Here is a 17,271-nt window from a genome sequence, read left to right on the forward strand (position 1 = left end):
TATGCAACTTATTCTTTTTAAAAAACAGCTTTTTTGAGATATAATTTACATAGCATACATTGAATGAAGAGTACATTCAGTGGTTTTTAGTGTATTCACAAAGTTGTGCAATATCACAATCTGATTCTAGAACATTTTTGCTGCCCCCAAAAGAAATCACATACACATTAGCAGAAGCTCCCCACTTTCCATCACCACCACCCCAAGTCCTAGGGTCAACAATGTTGACCATCTTTTCATATGTTCATTGGCCATTTGTATGTTATGCAATCTATTCCTATGTTTATTCTATTATCAAATGTTTGTTGAGCAGCTATTATGTGCCAGACATCATTCTACCTGTTGGAATAGGTAAGTGAACACATCAAGCAAAAATCCCAGCTCTCATGGAACGTATATTCTAGTTGGGGGATATAGATGCTTTATAAAATAAGTCAATATAGAGAATTTGGGGTGGTGATATATGTCACAGAAAGAAATTAAGTAGGAAAAAGGAATAGAGACAGCTGGGGGAGAGGCTTGTGATTTTAAATTAAGTAGCTGGAGGAGGCCTCACCAAAGAGGTGATGTTTGAGTAAAGAGAGGAGGTGATAATGGAAAGAACTGTGCAGGGACATGAGCAAAAGTCTCAAGGCAAAAGGATTCAGGGGCTCATTCATAAAGAGCATCCGTGTGGCTGGCAGAGAGGGAGGGGAGTAGGAACAGGTGAGAAGATTATGGAGTTAACGTGAGATCACATGAGGTCATTATAAGGCCTCTGGCTTTTGCTGTGAGGTCCTAAGTCTGGAGAATTCGTAGAGGAGTGACACGACCCGACCCCCGCCTTAACAGGATGTTTGGAGGTGTGTGCTCGCACACACAGGTGCAGGGGTGTTGATCCCCACAATGAGGGGGACCAGGAATGCTGAACATTTTGCAGCAGAGTGACCTTCCACACGTGTCAGTAGAAGCCCTGCTGTAACACACTGGGGCGAGGAGGAAACAGGAGATAAGCTGAGAGGTATTCCCGCCATCCAGCTGAGACACGAGCACGACCTGGATCACACTGGGGCAGCGCAGGTGACAAACCCCAGATTTATTTTCAAGTCAGAGTCGACAGGACTTGCTAATCAAGGACGATGTACAGGATGTTGGTCTGCACATGGGGAAAATGGAGTGGGCCAGTGGGGAAGGAGGCGGCGGGGAGGGGTGGAGGAGCCATGGGTACCGGCAGGCGCCCGAAGCTGGAGATGCCATTAGACATACACGCGGGCAGGTTAGACAGCCGGCCAGAAACCCACGTCCGCAGCTGAAAAGAGAAGCCTGAGTGGTGACGTGAACTTGGGAGCCTTGATCTCAGGCCAGATGATCAACCAAGGAGTGAGGGAGGATGGGGTACTCCACCGTAAAGTGAGTACAGTGAGGGGGGAGGAGAAAGAGGCGGGAATCCCTGGTCACCTGGAGTGATGAGCGAGAGTGGTCCCAGGAGAGTGGAGAACCTTCCAGTCTGGGTTATGTTCTCTTCCCCTGAGAGCCCATCCCTCCCGCTGATACGAACATCAACTCCAGACAGAACACAAAAACAGCCACTTCAGGATTTTTTGAAAGTCTGCGACAGAAGGCAGATTGCAGAACAGAGACCAGTTTCTCTTTTCTTTTTAATGCTTTCTTCTCTCAGTGCTTTGCCCCCGGGTAGCTTATCAGTGCATTTCAGTGGCTGAAACTCCAGACTTTCTGGCCAGAGGAATGAGGTGGAGGAGCCCCTGGGACTCGAGAGAGTGCATGTGCTTGTGTCCTTGGACTCAGGGGAGGAAAAGAAGGGCAGATCGAAAAGGGGAAAAGGGGGCGGGGTGTGAATAGAAAACAGGGACAGGGATTCCCTCACTCTGTCGATGAACCTGTGGGAGTCTCAGATTAACCGTGACCCACACATGTGCGGGGCAGACCCAAACCCGGGTAGCAAACACTGCAGGGGCCACCTGAGACCTGAGCCCTGAAGTCACAGCAGAGCTCACGGTCTGAACCTAGCAGGACACACTCAAACCAAAGCAGCAACACTCCCCAGGGACTCAGGGCAGAACCCAGGGTTTACAGGCAGTACCAGGTTCAGGACACAATGGAAATTAACGTGAGCCATCCCCAAAGGGAGACACAACCTTGATCACAGGAAACTCCAGATAGGATGAAAATCACAGGTGAAAGACAAAAGCCCCAAAATAAGAAAATGGGTCACTTAGAAGATAAGTACAATCTTGAGCTGACGAACGCTTTCTCAGAATGTCGGGAAACCGGGAAAGCGAGGGGCGAAGATCACACAGTTCGACCAGCTGAACGCTAAGCGCCGTCCTGGGGCTGCTGGTTTCCGCCCCCCGGCCTCCCCCCTCGCATGCTGGCCGCTGCGGGTGGCCTGGGTGGCCGCCCCGTCCGCCCGCGCTCCCGCTCATGCCCGTCCCGGGGCTGCTGCCCGAGTCCGGGCCACCGGGACTCGGCCACACGTGTGAACGCGGACCTGGGGACTAGGAGACTGACAGGGGCCGGCCCCTGAGAAGGCTGCCCGGGTCCACACCTTGGAGCCCAAGGGCTGGCCCTGCCCCAGGCTCTCCTGCCCCTTCTGCCTTGGGTTACCTGAGGGCCGGGTCCTCTCAGGGATTCCATTTCTGCGAAGGTAGCGTGGTCTAGGGACCTGTTTGGGGAGGGAAGCGCCGCTGCCTCCCTTCACCCTACAAAACGCTAAACCAGTCGAAAAAAAAAACTGAAAAATACAATAAATAGAGAATAAAACTGGCCAGTTCACAAAAAGAAAATACCAGTACCCATGAACGTATGAAAATGTTTAATCTCTCTAATAATAAAGCTATGCAAACTAAAAGCGTCAAGTGTTCAGCAGCCGTTACAGGTTTGCGCGGCGGCACAGTGAGCCCCTCTCGGGCAACGTCTCCTCCGTGCGCATCCCCGTCCCCTTCGCCTCGCCGGCCGTGGGCGTCTGCGTCCTCCAGCTCCCCGCGCCTCGGGCGCCGGGCTTCCCTCTTCCGCTGAGCCGCCCGCGCGGCACTGTGCCCCGGGCCCCCCGCCCGGCACCCCGCTCCGCCCCCGGGCCGGCCCTCGTCCTGGGACCGCGCCCTCCGCCGCCTGCCGCCCACACCTGCTCCCTCCCGGGAGCGTTGCTCCGGGTCCCGTGAGGTAACGGGAAGGGGGGCGCTGCTGGGGATGCCGTGGGTGGGAGAGGGGTGGGGGCGGTGCGGGCTGGAGGGGGCGGAGGGGCCCAGGAGAGGGAGCGGCCCGAGCGCCCGGGGCAGCGCGGCCCGCAGGGGCGGGTGGAAGGAGGTTTGCCTGCGCAGGGGAGGCTGTGCCTGCGTCCTCGCACGTGTTTATGGGCGCCAGGAGGCGCGCTCTTTCCCTCCCTCACTCCCTCGCCGGGCCCCTCGGCCCCTTACGCCGCCTGTCCTCACTGCCTCTCCAGGCTCCGGCAGTCCACTCAGCGAGTGTGGGCCGGAGGGAGCGGCGTGACCGTGTCCACGCGGGCCTGGTTCCCTCCCTGGTGCCTCGGGGAAGCCGCCCCGGGGACCACCTGTCGGGAGGCGCAGCAGCGCGTGGGGCTCTGCGCACCTGGGCACCTCTGCTTGGCCAGCGGGCTCTGCGTTGTGTCTGTAAACTCGCACCACCTTCTCCGCAATCCAAGGGCGTATTGGATGGGTTGTCTTCCCAAACTCGGGCATAAATGAAAGGGTGCATCTTGCCTGAGTTAGAATTCAGGCTTCTTTTATACTAAAATGGGAGTCGGGGGGAGCCCTGGTTCTGGCCGCTCAGAGGGGACGTTAATTTCTTCCTTCCTGCAGCTGTTCACGGGGGGCCTGGTCAGGATGTTTCTTGTGAGCTAAACAAAGGTATCTGAGCTTAACGCTCATTACCTGGGAGGCAGGGTGCCCAGAGATAGGCCACTATGCATAATTTTAAGCTTACAGGCAACATCCCTGGAGTCAGATTTGTTCCTTCCCTCTCACGCTGGGTCCTGAGGAGCTGGAGGGGCTGAGCTCTGGGGCAGCACCCAGATTCTCGGCCTCTTCCCTGAACACGCTGACTCGGTTGTTGGTGGGCCGCATGGGAGGAGGTGGCTCGGGGGTCTGCATTTTTAATAAGCTCCGAAGAGATGATTCCGATGGTGGAACCAGAGATTGTTAACCTGGGGGTCCCGCACCTTGAGAGGCAATATGACCCACTGTGGTGAGGGAAGAACATATTAGATCATCTTTTCATTAAGTTTTTACAATCTGATATTCCATTTTATGAAAGTTATAAATTCAAAATCCTGGTCCTTCCTTAAAATTTTTAACAGCATTATTGGGGCATAAATTACACATGATAAAATGCACCCATTTTTCATGTAGAGTTCAATGATCTTTAGTGAATTTACAAAGTGCTACAACCATCTGTATAATCCAGTTTTAGGACATTTGCATCACCCCAAAAATATCCATGTGCCCAGCTGCAGTCAATCTCCACTTCTATCCCAAGTCCCAGGCAGCCCCGAAGCTGCTTTTGATCTTTAATAGATTTTATTTTTCAGGAAATTTCATGTAAATGGAATCATACAATATGCTCTTTTACACCTGGTTTCTTTAACTTAGGATTATGTCAGCGAGTTTCATCCGTGTCATAACATGTGTTAATAGTTACTTCCTTTTCGTTGCTGAATAGTATTCCATGTCAGGACATACTACAGTGTATTTATCCATTCACTAGTCCGTGGACATTTCGGTTATTTCCAACTTGGGGCTATTATGAATAATGCTGCTATAAACATTTGTGTACAAGTTTTTGTGTGGATGGATGCTTTCATTTTTCTTGGTAGATTCCTAAGAGTGAAATTGCTTGGTCATTGGATAAGTTTAACTGTTAAAAAAACTGTTAAAATGTTTTCCAAAATGGTTGCACCATTTTACATTCTCGACAGCAATGTAGGAGGATTTTAATTTCTCCATATCCTCACCAACACTTGTTATTGTCTGTCTTTTTTATTATAGCCACTGTGGTTGTATTTTGCATTTCCCTAATGGCTAGTGGTGTTGAGAATCTTTTAATGTGATTCTGAGCCATTTGTGTGTCTTCTCTTTGGTCAAATGTCTATTCAAACCTGTTGCCTATTTTTAACTTGGGTTGTTTGTCTTATTGGACTGTTCTGTAAGTCCTTTGCCAGATATATGATTTGCAAATAAAGGGTGTTTTTCTTTTTTCTTTTTTGCTGAATGATACTAATTCATTTTCAATTTTTGGCTCAACCTTGTTTTCCAGGAATAAATAACAATTGGTCATGATCTATTTTTTCGTATAAATAAAGGGTGACTTTCAAAGTGCAAAGACTTTTTTATCTTGATGAAGTCCAGTTCACAATTTCCTCTTTATGGATGTTTTTGTTATCCAAGTGAAGATTTCTTTACCTAATCCCAAGTCACAAAGATTTTCTTTGTTTTCTTCTAGAAGTTTCATGTTTTTAGTGTTTATATTCTGCTCGATGACCTATTGTTAGTTAATTTTTTTACATGGTGAGATGTAAGGGTCTAAATTCACCTTTTTGTATGTGGATATCCAAGTGTTCCCGCAGCCTTTGTTAAAAAACATGTCTGAAGAGAAATTCACCTTGTTCGTGGGCCCTGTCTAGATTTATCGCGGTGTCCTCGCTCGCTCCGGCACATTGTGGAGTCATGTTTCCACCCAGTACATCCTCGGTTCCCCTGCAGGGAAAGGCCAGGCCGCCTCCCCGGTTCATCTGAGGCATGTTGTGCTGGAGTGACGTCCACGTGCACCTGGTTATGTGGATGTACTGACTGAGTCATTGAATTTTAACTAAAGTAACCCTCACACGTTGCTTGAAGCACTGGGTGAGATAATCTGAAATCGCAGCCGTTGCCTGTAAGTGGTGATGGTACAAGCAAATGGCTGGAGTTTCTAGAAACTCTGCGTTAATGTCCAGCTCACAGAGTTCTCTGCCCACGTCAGTCTCTCTTTCAATGGACACTCATGCTTTCCTTTGTGTCTATTTCCCTTCGAGGCAGAGGGGAGGGGGAACTCCTCCAAGTCTGAGGACTCCTCTACGTTCTCCTGAGAGGCAGCCAGGGAGGGGGTGCTGGGTCGGGACTGCATTTCGGGGGTGACTGCTGGAAGCAGGGGGAAAGACGGGGTGGGAGGGGACATCCTTCCCAAGTCTGTTTCCCAGAATAGTTTCCCAGAGACCTGCCTTCTTTAATGTGTGGCTGACTGAAGTGTTCAAGCCCAGTCTCTCCTCATTTGGTCCCTAGGGTCTGACGTCCTGGGGTGAGAGGTGGCCTCCTCTGCACTCCAGCCTCCCCGACCATTAGAGGAACACCAGGCTTGCAGCAGACCAGTTAAAGATGTTTCCATTCTTGCGCACGCGTGTGCGTGCGTGGCATGACTACGCAGCACACGTGCTCCTGTCTCCACCCGAGTGCCTGTCTTTCTCTGCCCATTGGTCACTCTCTGCGCTTCTTCCCGGCTGAGCCTGATTGGAGCAATTCTGACTCGCGAGTCACCAGGGGTAGGGCTGTGACCACAGCTGGCAGCCGAGGCACACTGGGCCCATCCTGGCTCTGCTGACCAAATGAAGGGCTGCTCTGTTTTCTGCTTGCGCGAAACAGAGATGGTTCGATTGAATCCAAGACAGTTTTCTCGGATTGATGCAGAGACCGAGCATACCAGAATCACCCAGAACGCTTATAAAAAAGGCCCTCCGCACCACTACCTACGACCTGCTGAATCAGGCGGGGGTGGGGGTGGGCACCTGCAGTTCCCTGAGGACCTTGGTTTAGGACGGGGTGCTTTTATGTGCAAAAGCTTGACATCTGCTGGTCCAAGGGACGTCACGGGAGGCCACATGGGACTGTCCACAGTCGCCTGCTGTTGTGAGCACAGGTGTGCCTCTGCATACGTTCACCAGATGGGCTTCATTATTTTTGTGATCACTACATTTCAGAGTGTAAAGGGACTTACCGCTCATGTATGTGCGGGAAATAAGGCCAACAGACATGAGGTGACTTGGCCAAGACACCATTTCTCTTTATTCCACTGTGTCTCCTTAGTGACACGTCCATACAAACTGCCCAGATGGGACAACAAACCTTTCACCCAAAGGTAGACGTGACCCAGAGAAAGAACTGCAGGGGGAGAATTACGTGTCAGTCATCTTCACATGCATCTGAACACTGACGGTCAACTGCCTCTGCTGATAAAGGATATCCTGAGATAAACAGAAGATGCCGACACACAGCTGAGTCCGTTTTACTGAAACTTGGTTTACTCAGCTTTAATCGTAACCTTTAATTGTCACTGAGATTAAGTTGTGCAACCTGGTCTTGATAGAATGACACGTTAAAACCTTTTATGAAGCTTTGAAATTTCCTTGATATTTTAAATTTATCTTAGGTAGAAGGTGACTGCTTGGATACTTAGAGCCCTAAACTTTCCCTAAGAAAAGGAAGTAACTGAGGAAGTGTGTGAAGAGCTGTACCATCAGGGACACTAGGAAGGGGTTACCTCTTTTATGGAGAATGACGTAAGTAACAACAGGACACTGATGGGAAATTTAGGGGTTTGTGGGTTTGTGATGGGAACACCGTGGCCAAGATACTAGCTGATGCTCAGGAACACATTTCATTTTCAAAGCCAAAAAGGATTGAGAAACTTTGCAGTTGCTTTTCTGCTGACACTCATTCATCTACACACAGCATCCTTTCTGACGGCATGTTCCAGGCGAATTTGATGACAACGGAAGAGATGCAGAAACGGTGAAGGGAGGTGTATTAAGCAGTAGTATTTTGGTTGCAAGTGATACAAACCCAGCTGGTTTCAGGAGTGGCTTGGGGGAAGTGTAGCTCCCCACCCCCATTAATCTCCACGATCCCCCCAAATCCGCACTGTGAGTAAAGCAGTGTTTGTCGCCACATCAGGATCCCTTTCCTGGCTCTTTCCTCCCTAAGCCCTGCCTCTGCAGAAATCCTAGGGTTGCATCTTAGGTAAAAAAAAAGGAATTTATTCAATCACATAAGTCCAGTGAATGACCTGGGCTTCAGAAAAAGCAGGACCAATCAGGTGAAGCAATATTATAAGAAAATGAATCTCTGTCTTTGCTGGCTAGACAGGGTCTCTCCCGGTGGTGCCAAGATGGCAGCTGGAGCCCCCAAACTCTCATCTTCTTTGTAACTCCTTACAGCCCCTCTGTCCTCCAGTGTCCCTGTCTCTCTGTAAAGACCTCTGGCTTTCCCTACTGGGGTCACCTTCTCACCTGGAGGAAGCCTCAGCGCCCTGGCTGCAGCTGGCACCACATGCCAGACATGAATGTGAATGGGTGAGGAAATGGAGGGGATGGAGTCTGTGACAGCTGCCCCTTCGTCGTCGGGAAAATAGATACTGGCAGCTCTACTGAATATTTCTTCTTCTAAGTCCTGTGTGGCGCCCTACTCTCTAAAAACAGTGTGCAAAAGGGAGAAGCATTTGGAGCAGTGTTCAAAGAGTCATCAAAATCCATTTCCAGAATGCTTAAGAAGACCACCGCAGAAGAGTGAAGGCTTCCATTAAGTGATCTTCCTCCCTGGACCCTTTCCCCAAAACTGTCAGGGATGCTCTTTTAGTCTGTTTGTTTGTAAATAACGACCAGAAAGAGCCCTATGAAGAAAGCCTGAAAGGAAACTGGCCCAGGGACTGGGGGAAAGGAAGGGATTAGGGGCTGCCTCTATACTGTTTTGCTCCCTAAGCGGGGGAGCAGGCACACGCGGGATGACTGTATGCCTGTCTTTCTATGTGCCATACACACGCCTCTCCTTTGTTACAGGTGTATAGACATGCATCCACATGTAAAAGGGACACACATAGATGTATACTTTTTTTTAAAAGATGAGTATGTCTAATCAAATTTCATCCAATTGTACATCTGAAATATGTATAGTTTACAGGAATTATACCACAATAAAGACGTTTTTAAAATAGGAAATGGGGTTGTAGTTTGACGAAAAGACAGGCTTAAGAAATGGCTTAAAGCCTTATTTATAAATGTATCCAGTTTAATTCATGGCTAGGAACACTTGGTCACCAGCCTCGGCAGGTGTGAAGACCCACTGAGAAACCATCTCCCATCCCGAAGCCCAGTTTAACGACCTAGAAAATGTTCTCTTCCTCAGCGTCCTGCTAAGACTGACCAGGAACCCGTCTTCTTTTGTGTTGGTTTGTTCCGGGGCCCAGAAGAGACGGGCAGGACCCCTACTTGAAGCTGACCTTGCCAGCCTACAGTGTGCAGAGCAAGCTGTCCATCCTTTCTGCATATTTTTTCGAAGAATATCTGTAGCAGAGACCAGACAGGGGGAGCTCGGGACTGCAGGTCTCTGCCTCCGTCTCTGCCGAGCTCCGTTCTCCTTGTCCGTCCCCGATGGTTAACTTCTGTTCAGTGAAGCTTAATGAGCACATCAGGAAATGCAGGGTCAGGCTCCTACCTACATCTCTTTTTTTGTGCATGTGTTCCCTATGAGGTCAGAATTTTATCAAATATTAAAAAGATACAGCCTTTTTTTTTTTCATTTATGGAACTGTGCCCGGAAGGACCAAGCAGTTTCGACAATAACTGACAAGTAAAAATCACCAAAAGTAGATCAAGTGACCTTGGACCAGACTCCTCATCTCTCAATGATTCCATTTCTGTGGAAGAAGGGGTGTGTGTGTGTGTGTGTGTGTGTGTGTGTGTGTGTGTGTGCATGCACACTAAGTGAGGCCCAGAATTTCTTACAGCTTTAACATGCCACCAGCTGGAGTTGTCCACAGGCTGTAGGGGCTGGAGGTGAGGAGTCTGGAGAGCCAGGACCGCCCTGAGTTCCAGGCCACACATCAGACACCTTAGAAATACCTGCAGAACCTGCACAAATCCCAGCAAGCTGGACATGCAAAAACAATCTCAGCGGCGGGGAGGAAGGGAAGTTATGTATATGTGTGTACATGTATAACTGAGTCACTTTGCTGTCCACCTGAAACTAACACTGTAAATCAACTACACTGCAATACATTTTTTTTAAAGTAGAGGAATGGAGCCAGGGGTAGACAGTTTATCTTCTGCCAAATTATCTCAGTGTAACTTCTGTGCAGTGACATGTAGCTCAACATATGAAGTAGGATGGATTACTGAGATGAAAGTGTACACTGACTTACATTTTAGAAAAGACTTTAAAAAAGTCACCTTCCCTTTTCCTGGTTTTGACCTCCCTGTAAGAGATGGGGTGACAGTGGCATGCGTTTGGACTTAAGCCCTGCATCTGTAAACAAATCGGGACATTAAAAAAAAAGGTTATGAGTCCTGCACGACTCACAGGAAGCACCTGCGCCCCAGGGCAAGTGACAGACAGGTAAACCAGGCAGCAGATGGGCACAGGAGGAAGGGTCCCCGAAGGGCGCCCGACTCCCCGGCGGACCCTAAAGCACAGACCCCCCAGACCCCCACGCCGTCCCCGCACCTGAAGGCGCCTGGTCCTGCGTAACGTTCCAGAGGCTTCCCCGGCGGCGCCCCCCCCGCCCCGCCCGCGCCCGGGCGTCCGCAGCCCGTCGCACTGGGCGCCGCCGCACTGGGCGCCGCTGCGGCACGGACGGCGCAGCCTCGGCGCAGGGAGCGCCCGCAGCCCGGCCCCCGCGCGCCCCCCATGGCCCTCGGGCCGCCCGCCCTGCGCCCGGCCCCGCGCAGCGCCCGCGGGGGGCGCGATGCCGAACGGCCCCGGCCCCGGCCAGGCTCTTAGGATGTCTCTGCCCCGGAGGTCGCGGATCCGCGCGTCCGTTGGTGAGAGCGGGGGCGCGGGGGGGAGGGCGCGGGGACGGTCAGGCCTCAGCGCCCCGCAGCCGCCCCGCCGCCGCCCCGCACGGGGGGCTGGGCCCAGGCCGCGTGCCCGGGATGGGGGTGGGGGGCTCAGGGCCCGGGCCCCGGGGTAGGTGCGCGCCAGGGCGGCGCCGGCCCGCCTCGCCCGGCCTCGTGCCCCCGTCCCCGGTCAGCCGCTCGCCGGTCCCGGCCCCCGGCCCCGCCGCGGTGCGCTGGGCGCGGGCGGCGCGCGACGCCCTCGCCCCTCCGGCCTCGCGGCGCGCGTTCTGCGGCGGAGCTGGGGCGGGGGGTGGGGAGGGGCACCGGGGCTTCTGACCCCCGGCCCTCGCCACCCCGGGGACGCCCGGCGCCCCGCGAGCCGGGGCTGGGCCTCGGGAAGCCAGGTGCTTTAGAGCCGCACACCCGGTGCTTCCAGTGCGGCATCCGGACCGCTCCGGCGCTGGGTTTTGTCTGCTGTTTAACTAGTTAGGAACCGCGAGCTTGTTGAGCTGGATGTCACGTGATTATGATACAGGATGGCTTGTCTGCACCCTTTAGATAATGAAAATTTGAAAGGGTCCTTCAAAACGACTAGATTCCGTGCCATTTCAGGACTGCTGGCGAGTTTGTAGGTAGATCTTTGACACGAGGAAGGTACAGGGTTTGCGGTTTGTACCTGAGGTCCCTTGTAATCTTCGTGGGTTTTGTTTGTTTTTTGAGAAAAGTGGGCATATAAACAGAAGTGACTTCGCTGTTTCCGTAGTTGGATGCTGTGAGAAGGAGACAGACGGTTTAGAGCAGTGTTTCTTAAACTTGAGTGATGGAAGGGCACCTTCACATTCACTTGAGACTCCCAGAGTAAAAGCATCACGGAGTGACGGGCTGAGACTGGACTGAGGGGCGCCGGAGGGAAGCAGGGCGCCCGGTGGGAGCCAGATGGTGCCTGTGGCCTCTGAGGTGGAGGGGGCGGGGGCGGGCACAGCCTCCATATGTCTGAAGGCGCAGCCAGCAGCATTTGCTCAAGATTTGGAGGTCGGGTGGAAGTGAAAGAGGAGACTCGGAGGTTTTTGGTCTGAGAACCTGGAAGGATGCACCACTCACTCAGCTGAGGAAGTCAGCGGAAAGAGCAGGCTATCTTCTTCTTGGAGGGGTAGTTGCATGTGTCAGGGGTTTGGTTTTGAACATGCCAGAGAGCCGAGGGGAGAGTCAAGCCAGCCTGCAGACTGGAGAAGGACATTCAGGAGCATCTGGCGGGCAGGCTCCCAGGGCCGGGGTGTGACTGGGCGCTGTCGCGGGCCCTGTCTTGGAAGAGTCCCGAGTTTGCTTCCTGCTCTACTCTGGCCACGTTGGAAGTCTTCATGATTTTTGAACAAGGGGCACACATTTTCTTTTTTTAATAAACATTTTTTATTGATTTATAATCATTTTACAATGTGTCAAATTCCAGTGTTCATCACAATTTTTCAGTTATATATGAACATATATATATTCATTGTCACATTTTTTTCTCTGTGGGCTACCATAAGATTTTGTGTATATTTCCCTGTGCTATACAGTATAATCTTGTTTATCTATTCTACACTTTTGAAATCCCGTCCGCATTTTCATTTTGCACCAGGCCCTGCCCATTACATAACCATTGTGTGTGGATGTGGCCAAAAAGAGAGAGGTCCTTGGACGCAGCCCTGAGGGCTCCAGTATTTCAAAGTCAGGGAGGTGAGGGTAACAGCAAGGGGGCTGTGAGGATGGCCGGTGAGCTCAGAGGGAACCTGAGAGGCAGTGGCCAGGAGGTGGGGGGTTCAGCTGGGGAGGGGCTCCTGAGAGCTCAGGACATACGAGGCGTGAGGACCACCGGGTTATTCGGCAGCGTGGAGGACATTGGTACCCTTGCGGAAACTGATTTTGTGTGATCCCAGGGAAGACTGTCTATCAGAGCAGCTTCATGAGAGACTAAGAGGACAGATACTGGAAACAGCATGACCAGAAAACTCTTCGGGGTGAATTTTGTAGCCAGGGGAGCGGGGAGCAGGAGTGGTCACTGGAGGAGGACATGGGTTCCAGAAGGCTGTCTTAAGACTCATGTTACAGTCATGCTGTCGATGGCATGAACTTCAAGGCGAGGGGATTTCCGGGAGGAAGAAGGGGCAGTGACCTGAGCTCCACTGTAGGGAGCAGCCAAGTCCAGATGTGGAGGATGGGGGGCCTTGCTGATGACAGGCTGCAAGTTACAGAAGGCAGAGAGGAAGGTTTTAAGTGATGGGGGTCTCTTTGGAGTATTTACACATGTGAAGAAGAGGGGCCCCAGACCACGTGGGCTCCCCGGGGACACCCCAGTGAACTTGCGCGAGGGCCTGCTGGGGTCAGTTTGGACGATGACATCAGCAGGTGTAATTGGGGTGTAGCTATGAGCGCCTTGGGGAGGGGTCCTGCGCTCTGAGACCTCTTCTTCCCACTTGATAGAGCTGGAAAGCCAGGACAGTGCCATCTGCAGAACCAGCTCTCAAAGCTTAAGACGAGGTCCTCCAGTACAGCACAGGGAACTGCATTCAATACCTTGCGACGGCCTATAAGGAAAAAGACTATGAAAAGGAATATATATGTATAACTTAATCACTGTGCCGTAAGTGCACCAGAAATTAGCACAACACTGTAAACCGACTGTTCGTTAACAGCAGCAGCAGCAGCTTAGGACCCCCTCGCCCATCCCGCAAACCTGTCGTGGCTCTTTCAGTCCTGGACTCCTCCACGGGTGTTTTTAACAGAGCCTTTTCTGAAACAAAGCAAACCAAACCAAAAACATCCTGTTGGGAGTTTGCTTACATTTGCATTACATTTGTGCCGTAATCTGGTAAGAATGGACTTTTAAAAGATACTGAGCCTTCTTAACCATGAATGTGAGCTCTCTCACCATTTCCGTGTCTTTTGTATCTTTTGCTGAAGCGTCACAGTTTTCTCCATGCAGTTTTAAAAGGTTTATTCCGGATACTTCTATTACTGAAATGAATGGGATGACTCAAAAATTACATTTTTACCTGGTGTTGCTGGTGTCTAGCAAAACTTTCTGTTTTTTAAATTGATTCTGTATCCAACAACCTAGTGAACCGTCTTAGAAATTTTGATAGTTTACGAATTCTCTAATTTTTTCAAGTGTAGACATTCTCATTATTGCAAATAATTTTATTTCTTCTTTTATAATTCTTATAACTCTTATTTTTTTCTTACCTGATTATATTTGCTCGTACGCCCAGTGCAGGTTTACCAGAAGCGCCATTTTTGCTTTGCTCTTAGAACATTAAAGGGAATGCTTCCAGAATGTCATGCCTATAGAGTGGGATGTTTGCTGTCAGAGATTGGTGGCGGCTCTGTGTTACACTAAGGATGTGCTCTTGTGTTCCTACCCAGGACCCAGCTGATTGAGGGCAGGGGCTGATTTACTGTGCACTTTTAAGATAATCGTAAGGGACCAGGAAAATAAGTAAAGACTCCTGGTGGCTGTGGGGTCTCTTCTCTTCCGTCTCCGGATCTCTGGGTTCATTAAAAGTGAATCATGGCACACCTGTCGGAATGGCTATAATGAAAAATGGCGACATCACCAAATCCTGGCAAGAGTGCAGAGAAGCAGGATCATTCAGATGCCCTTGCTGGGCCTGTATGACGGCACAGCCACACAGGAAGAATGGTTGGCAGTTCCTTATGAAGCTGCACACGCAATGAGCGTTTGACACAGCAGTGGTACCCTGGGGTGTTTATTCCAGAGAAACAGAAATTTAACACGAAAACTTGTGCATCAGTATTCATAGCAGCTCTACTTATAGCAGCCTGGAGCTCGATGTCCTTCAGTGGCCGGATGACTGAACAAAAGCTGTCGTCCATCCACGGCACGGAACAGTACCCGGCAGGAGGCGGGAGCCAGCTGCAACAACTTGGGTGGATCTCCAGAGAATTGTGCCGAGTGAAGAAAGTCCAGTCCCCAAAGGTTACGTGCTGGCCGATCCTATTTCTATAACATTCATGAAAAGACAAAATTACCGAAGTGGAGAACGCACAAGAGGTTGCCAGGGGTGAAGGAGGGTTCGGGGGCGGGAGGGACAAGAGGAGAGCATGAGGACCCTGGTGGCAGAACTGCTCTGCGTCTTGACTTAGTGTCACTATCCTGGTCATGATGCTGTCCTGTAGTTTTGCAAGACGGTACCAGTGGGGGAAACAGGTAAAGGGCACATAAAACCTAAGTGTCATTTCTTAAAACTGCGTGTGCGTCCGAAGTAATCTCAGAAAATAAAGCTTAATACAGAAGAGTAAACTCGTAGTTTTTCATCGGATAAAACCATTCATTGTCATGTTTCCAGTCTTTAGTATACTCCCACTGAAGACATCTGAGTTCTGTTATTATAATTTCATTGATAGGCTGTCCCCTCGGGGCAGTTTCTATAACACACCTGTTTCTGTAACACAGGGAGCCTCTGTGTTTGAGAAGCTTAGGGCTTGGCATACTGCGTCCTGTTTGCTATGTCTTGGGAGAGTCTGGGTCGGGGGGAGCTTAGACAATCATGTACTTCCTTAAAAGCGTGCTTCTCGTCTTTTTCAAACCAGTAACGAAAGGGTCACCAGTCACGGCCTGCTTCCAGATCATGTGCCGAGCTGCATGCTGTTTAGTGTAATAATTCTGGGATGAGTGTTTCTTGCCTACGAGGTAGCTTTGAGTCCTATGTTAACCTAGATGTTCAAGCGTACTTTTCCCAGTTCCACCTTTCCCCCCAAATACACTCCGTGCTGGTGTGTCTCAGCCATTTTACCGGGGGTGGGGATGCAGAGACGGGTGAGAGGGCATCCTCCACCTTCGTGGGGCTTGCAGTCTGGTCAGGTGGAGCCTTCTAGTCAGTAAGGGAGACAGAGTGGAGAGAGAGTCACTGGTTTTAACAGATACATGTGGGGGGGCCTCCTGTGTGCCGGGCCCTGCCTGGTGCTGGAGGTGGAGCAGAGAGCAGAGAGCAGAGAGGATGAGCCCCGGTGGGGGTGATGCACGTGGGGTGAGCGCCCTCAGCTCTCACCCAGCCTCGCGGTGATGCTCATGGCCAGTGTGCATGGTGGGCAGGGAGGTGACGTGCTGGGAGTGTCTGTGGGTGCGCAGGTCAGGTGAGCAGTGAAGACAGGAAGGAAGGGGAGTTGATTTCTGTGGATGACGGTGTCTGGAGGTGTCAGTGGTCTCCAGGGCGGAAGCTCCCCGCTCCCCCCACCCTGTCTTATTGAATTTATGGTTTTGGCTAAAAGACAGAAGATTAGCGAAGAGTAGCAGGCAGGCAGGCAGGAAGCACACAGACCAGATACAGACACGAGAGGATGACTGATCGTCCTCCAAGTCCACACTGCACCCATCCATCTCTTCTGCCCTCTCCTGGTCTTCAAAGATGGTTTTCTATTTTGTTTTGTTTTAAAAAACCTTCCTCCATGGACCTAGTTTTCCCCTACCAACGTGCCCCAGGTTTCAAGTGGACAGTGAGGAGAATTGGGTGGTGAAGGTATGAAGAGCTGGAATGTGCGGGCTAGGGGAGAGTTTAGAGAGAGCTTAGCCCCTCTGTCACAGGAGAGAGACAGTAGCGGGCCGTCTTGCTTGCTGGTCAGCCTCCTGCAGGACCAGCTAATTCATAGCCCCATGCGCTTCCCAGTCTCCCACCTGCCTCGTTCAGTATCAGACCTGAGCTGAAAGAACAAGCTCATTCATTCTGTACTGGTTTCTGTTCCTCAAGTGAAAAGAAAGAACTTGGCCTAAGTTCTTCCATTGTCTATACTATCTATCCTGTGGGTTCTCAATGAGTAAAGATTTGACCGAGCTCTGTCATGGGTTAGTTTTGGACTTGGTCGAAGGGTCCAGACTATGTCTGGAAGGTTCTAAGAGGTAATATATATGGGGGTTAAAACATCAGGCTCTAAGATTAGAGGGAACAGGGTTTAAATTTTTGACGCTGTCATTTGCTGTCTGTATGCCATTAAAAAGCTTCCTTTGCTTCCATTGCAGGTGAGGATGAAAATAAATCTTGCAGTTCATGGGGTGGTCATGCTTAGTGAGTAACGTGCGTAGAAGTGCATGCGTTGATTACTTGACCATTAAGGGGACTTTGTGTAATTGAGCTCATCTCAACAACGTGTCAGGTCTTTTTCATGCTGCCCACCACCAGCCAAGGTGAACCACCTGGACACTTAGTCTGCCCAACAGCAGAGCTGCCAAAAACTTCAGCTGTCATTATTTTCCCATTTACGTCAAATGAAGGAGGCCTAACCAGATGACTGCATAGAGTTATCACTGGAGAATGCAGATCTTTTCGCGTGGTCATCCAGGTGTACGTGGTCACCCGGCAGGCGCTCTGATCGGAGGTCAGAGCAGTCACCCTCTGACGTCTCTCAGTGTTACCACCTTCTGTTAGAAGTAGTCTCGCCTCCATGGCAGGAAACACCTCAGTGTG

General features: G+C 50.8%; 1 protein-coding gene across 2 annotated transcripts in view; it reads left to right on the forward strand.

The window, feature by feature from the left end:
- Positions 1 to 10,711: 10,711 nt before the first annotated feature.
- The window catches only part of ATP8A2 (ATPase phospholipid transporting 8A2), a 420,398-nt gene continuing 413,838 nt past the window's right edge, over positions 10,712 to 17,271 (forward strand). The window contains exon 1 of one of the 2 annotated variants that reach the window (XM_072976043.1): positions 10,712 to 10,798. In XM_072976043.1, the coding sequence (XP_072832144.1) occupies positions 10,723 to 10,798 (76 nt within the window). In that variant the 5' untranslated portion in view covers positions 10,712 to 10,722. The remainder of the gene's footprint in view (positions 10,799 to 17,271) is intronic. The other variant, XM_072976044.1, reaches the window with a different exon arrangement.

The sequence above is a fragment of the Vicugna pacos genome, chromosome 14 (assembly GCF_048564905.1).
Source record: "Vicugna pacos chromosome 14, VicPac4, whole genome shotgun sequence".
Classification (NCBI taxonomy): Eukaryota; Metazoa; Chordata; class Mammalia; order Artiodactyla; family Camelidae; genus Vicugna; species Vicugna pacos.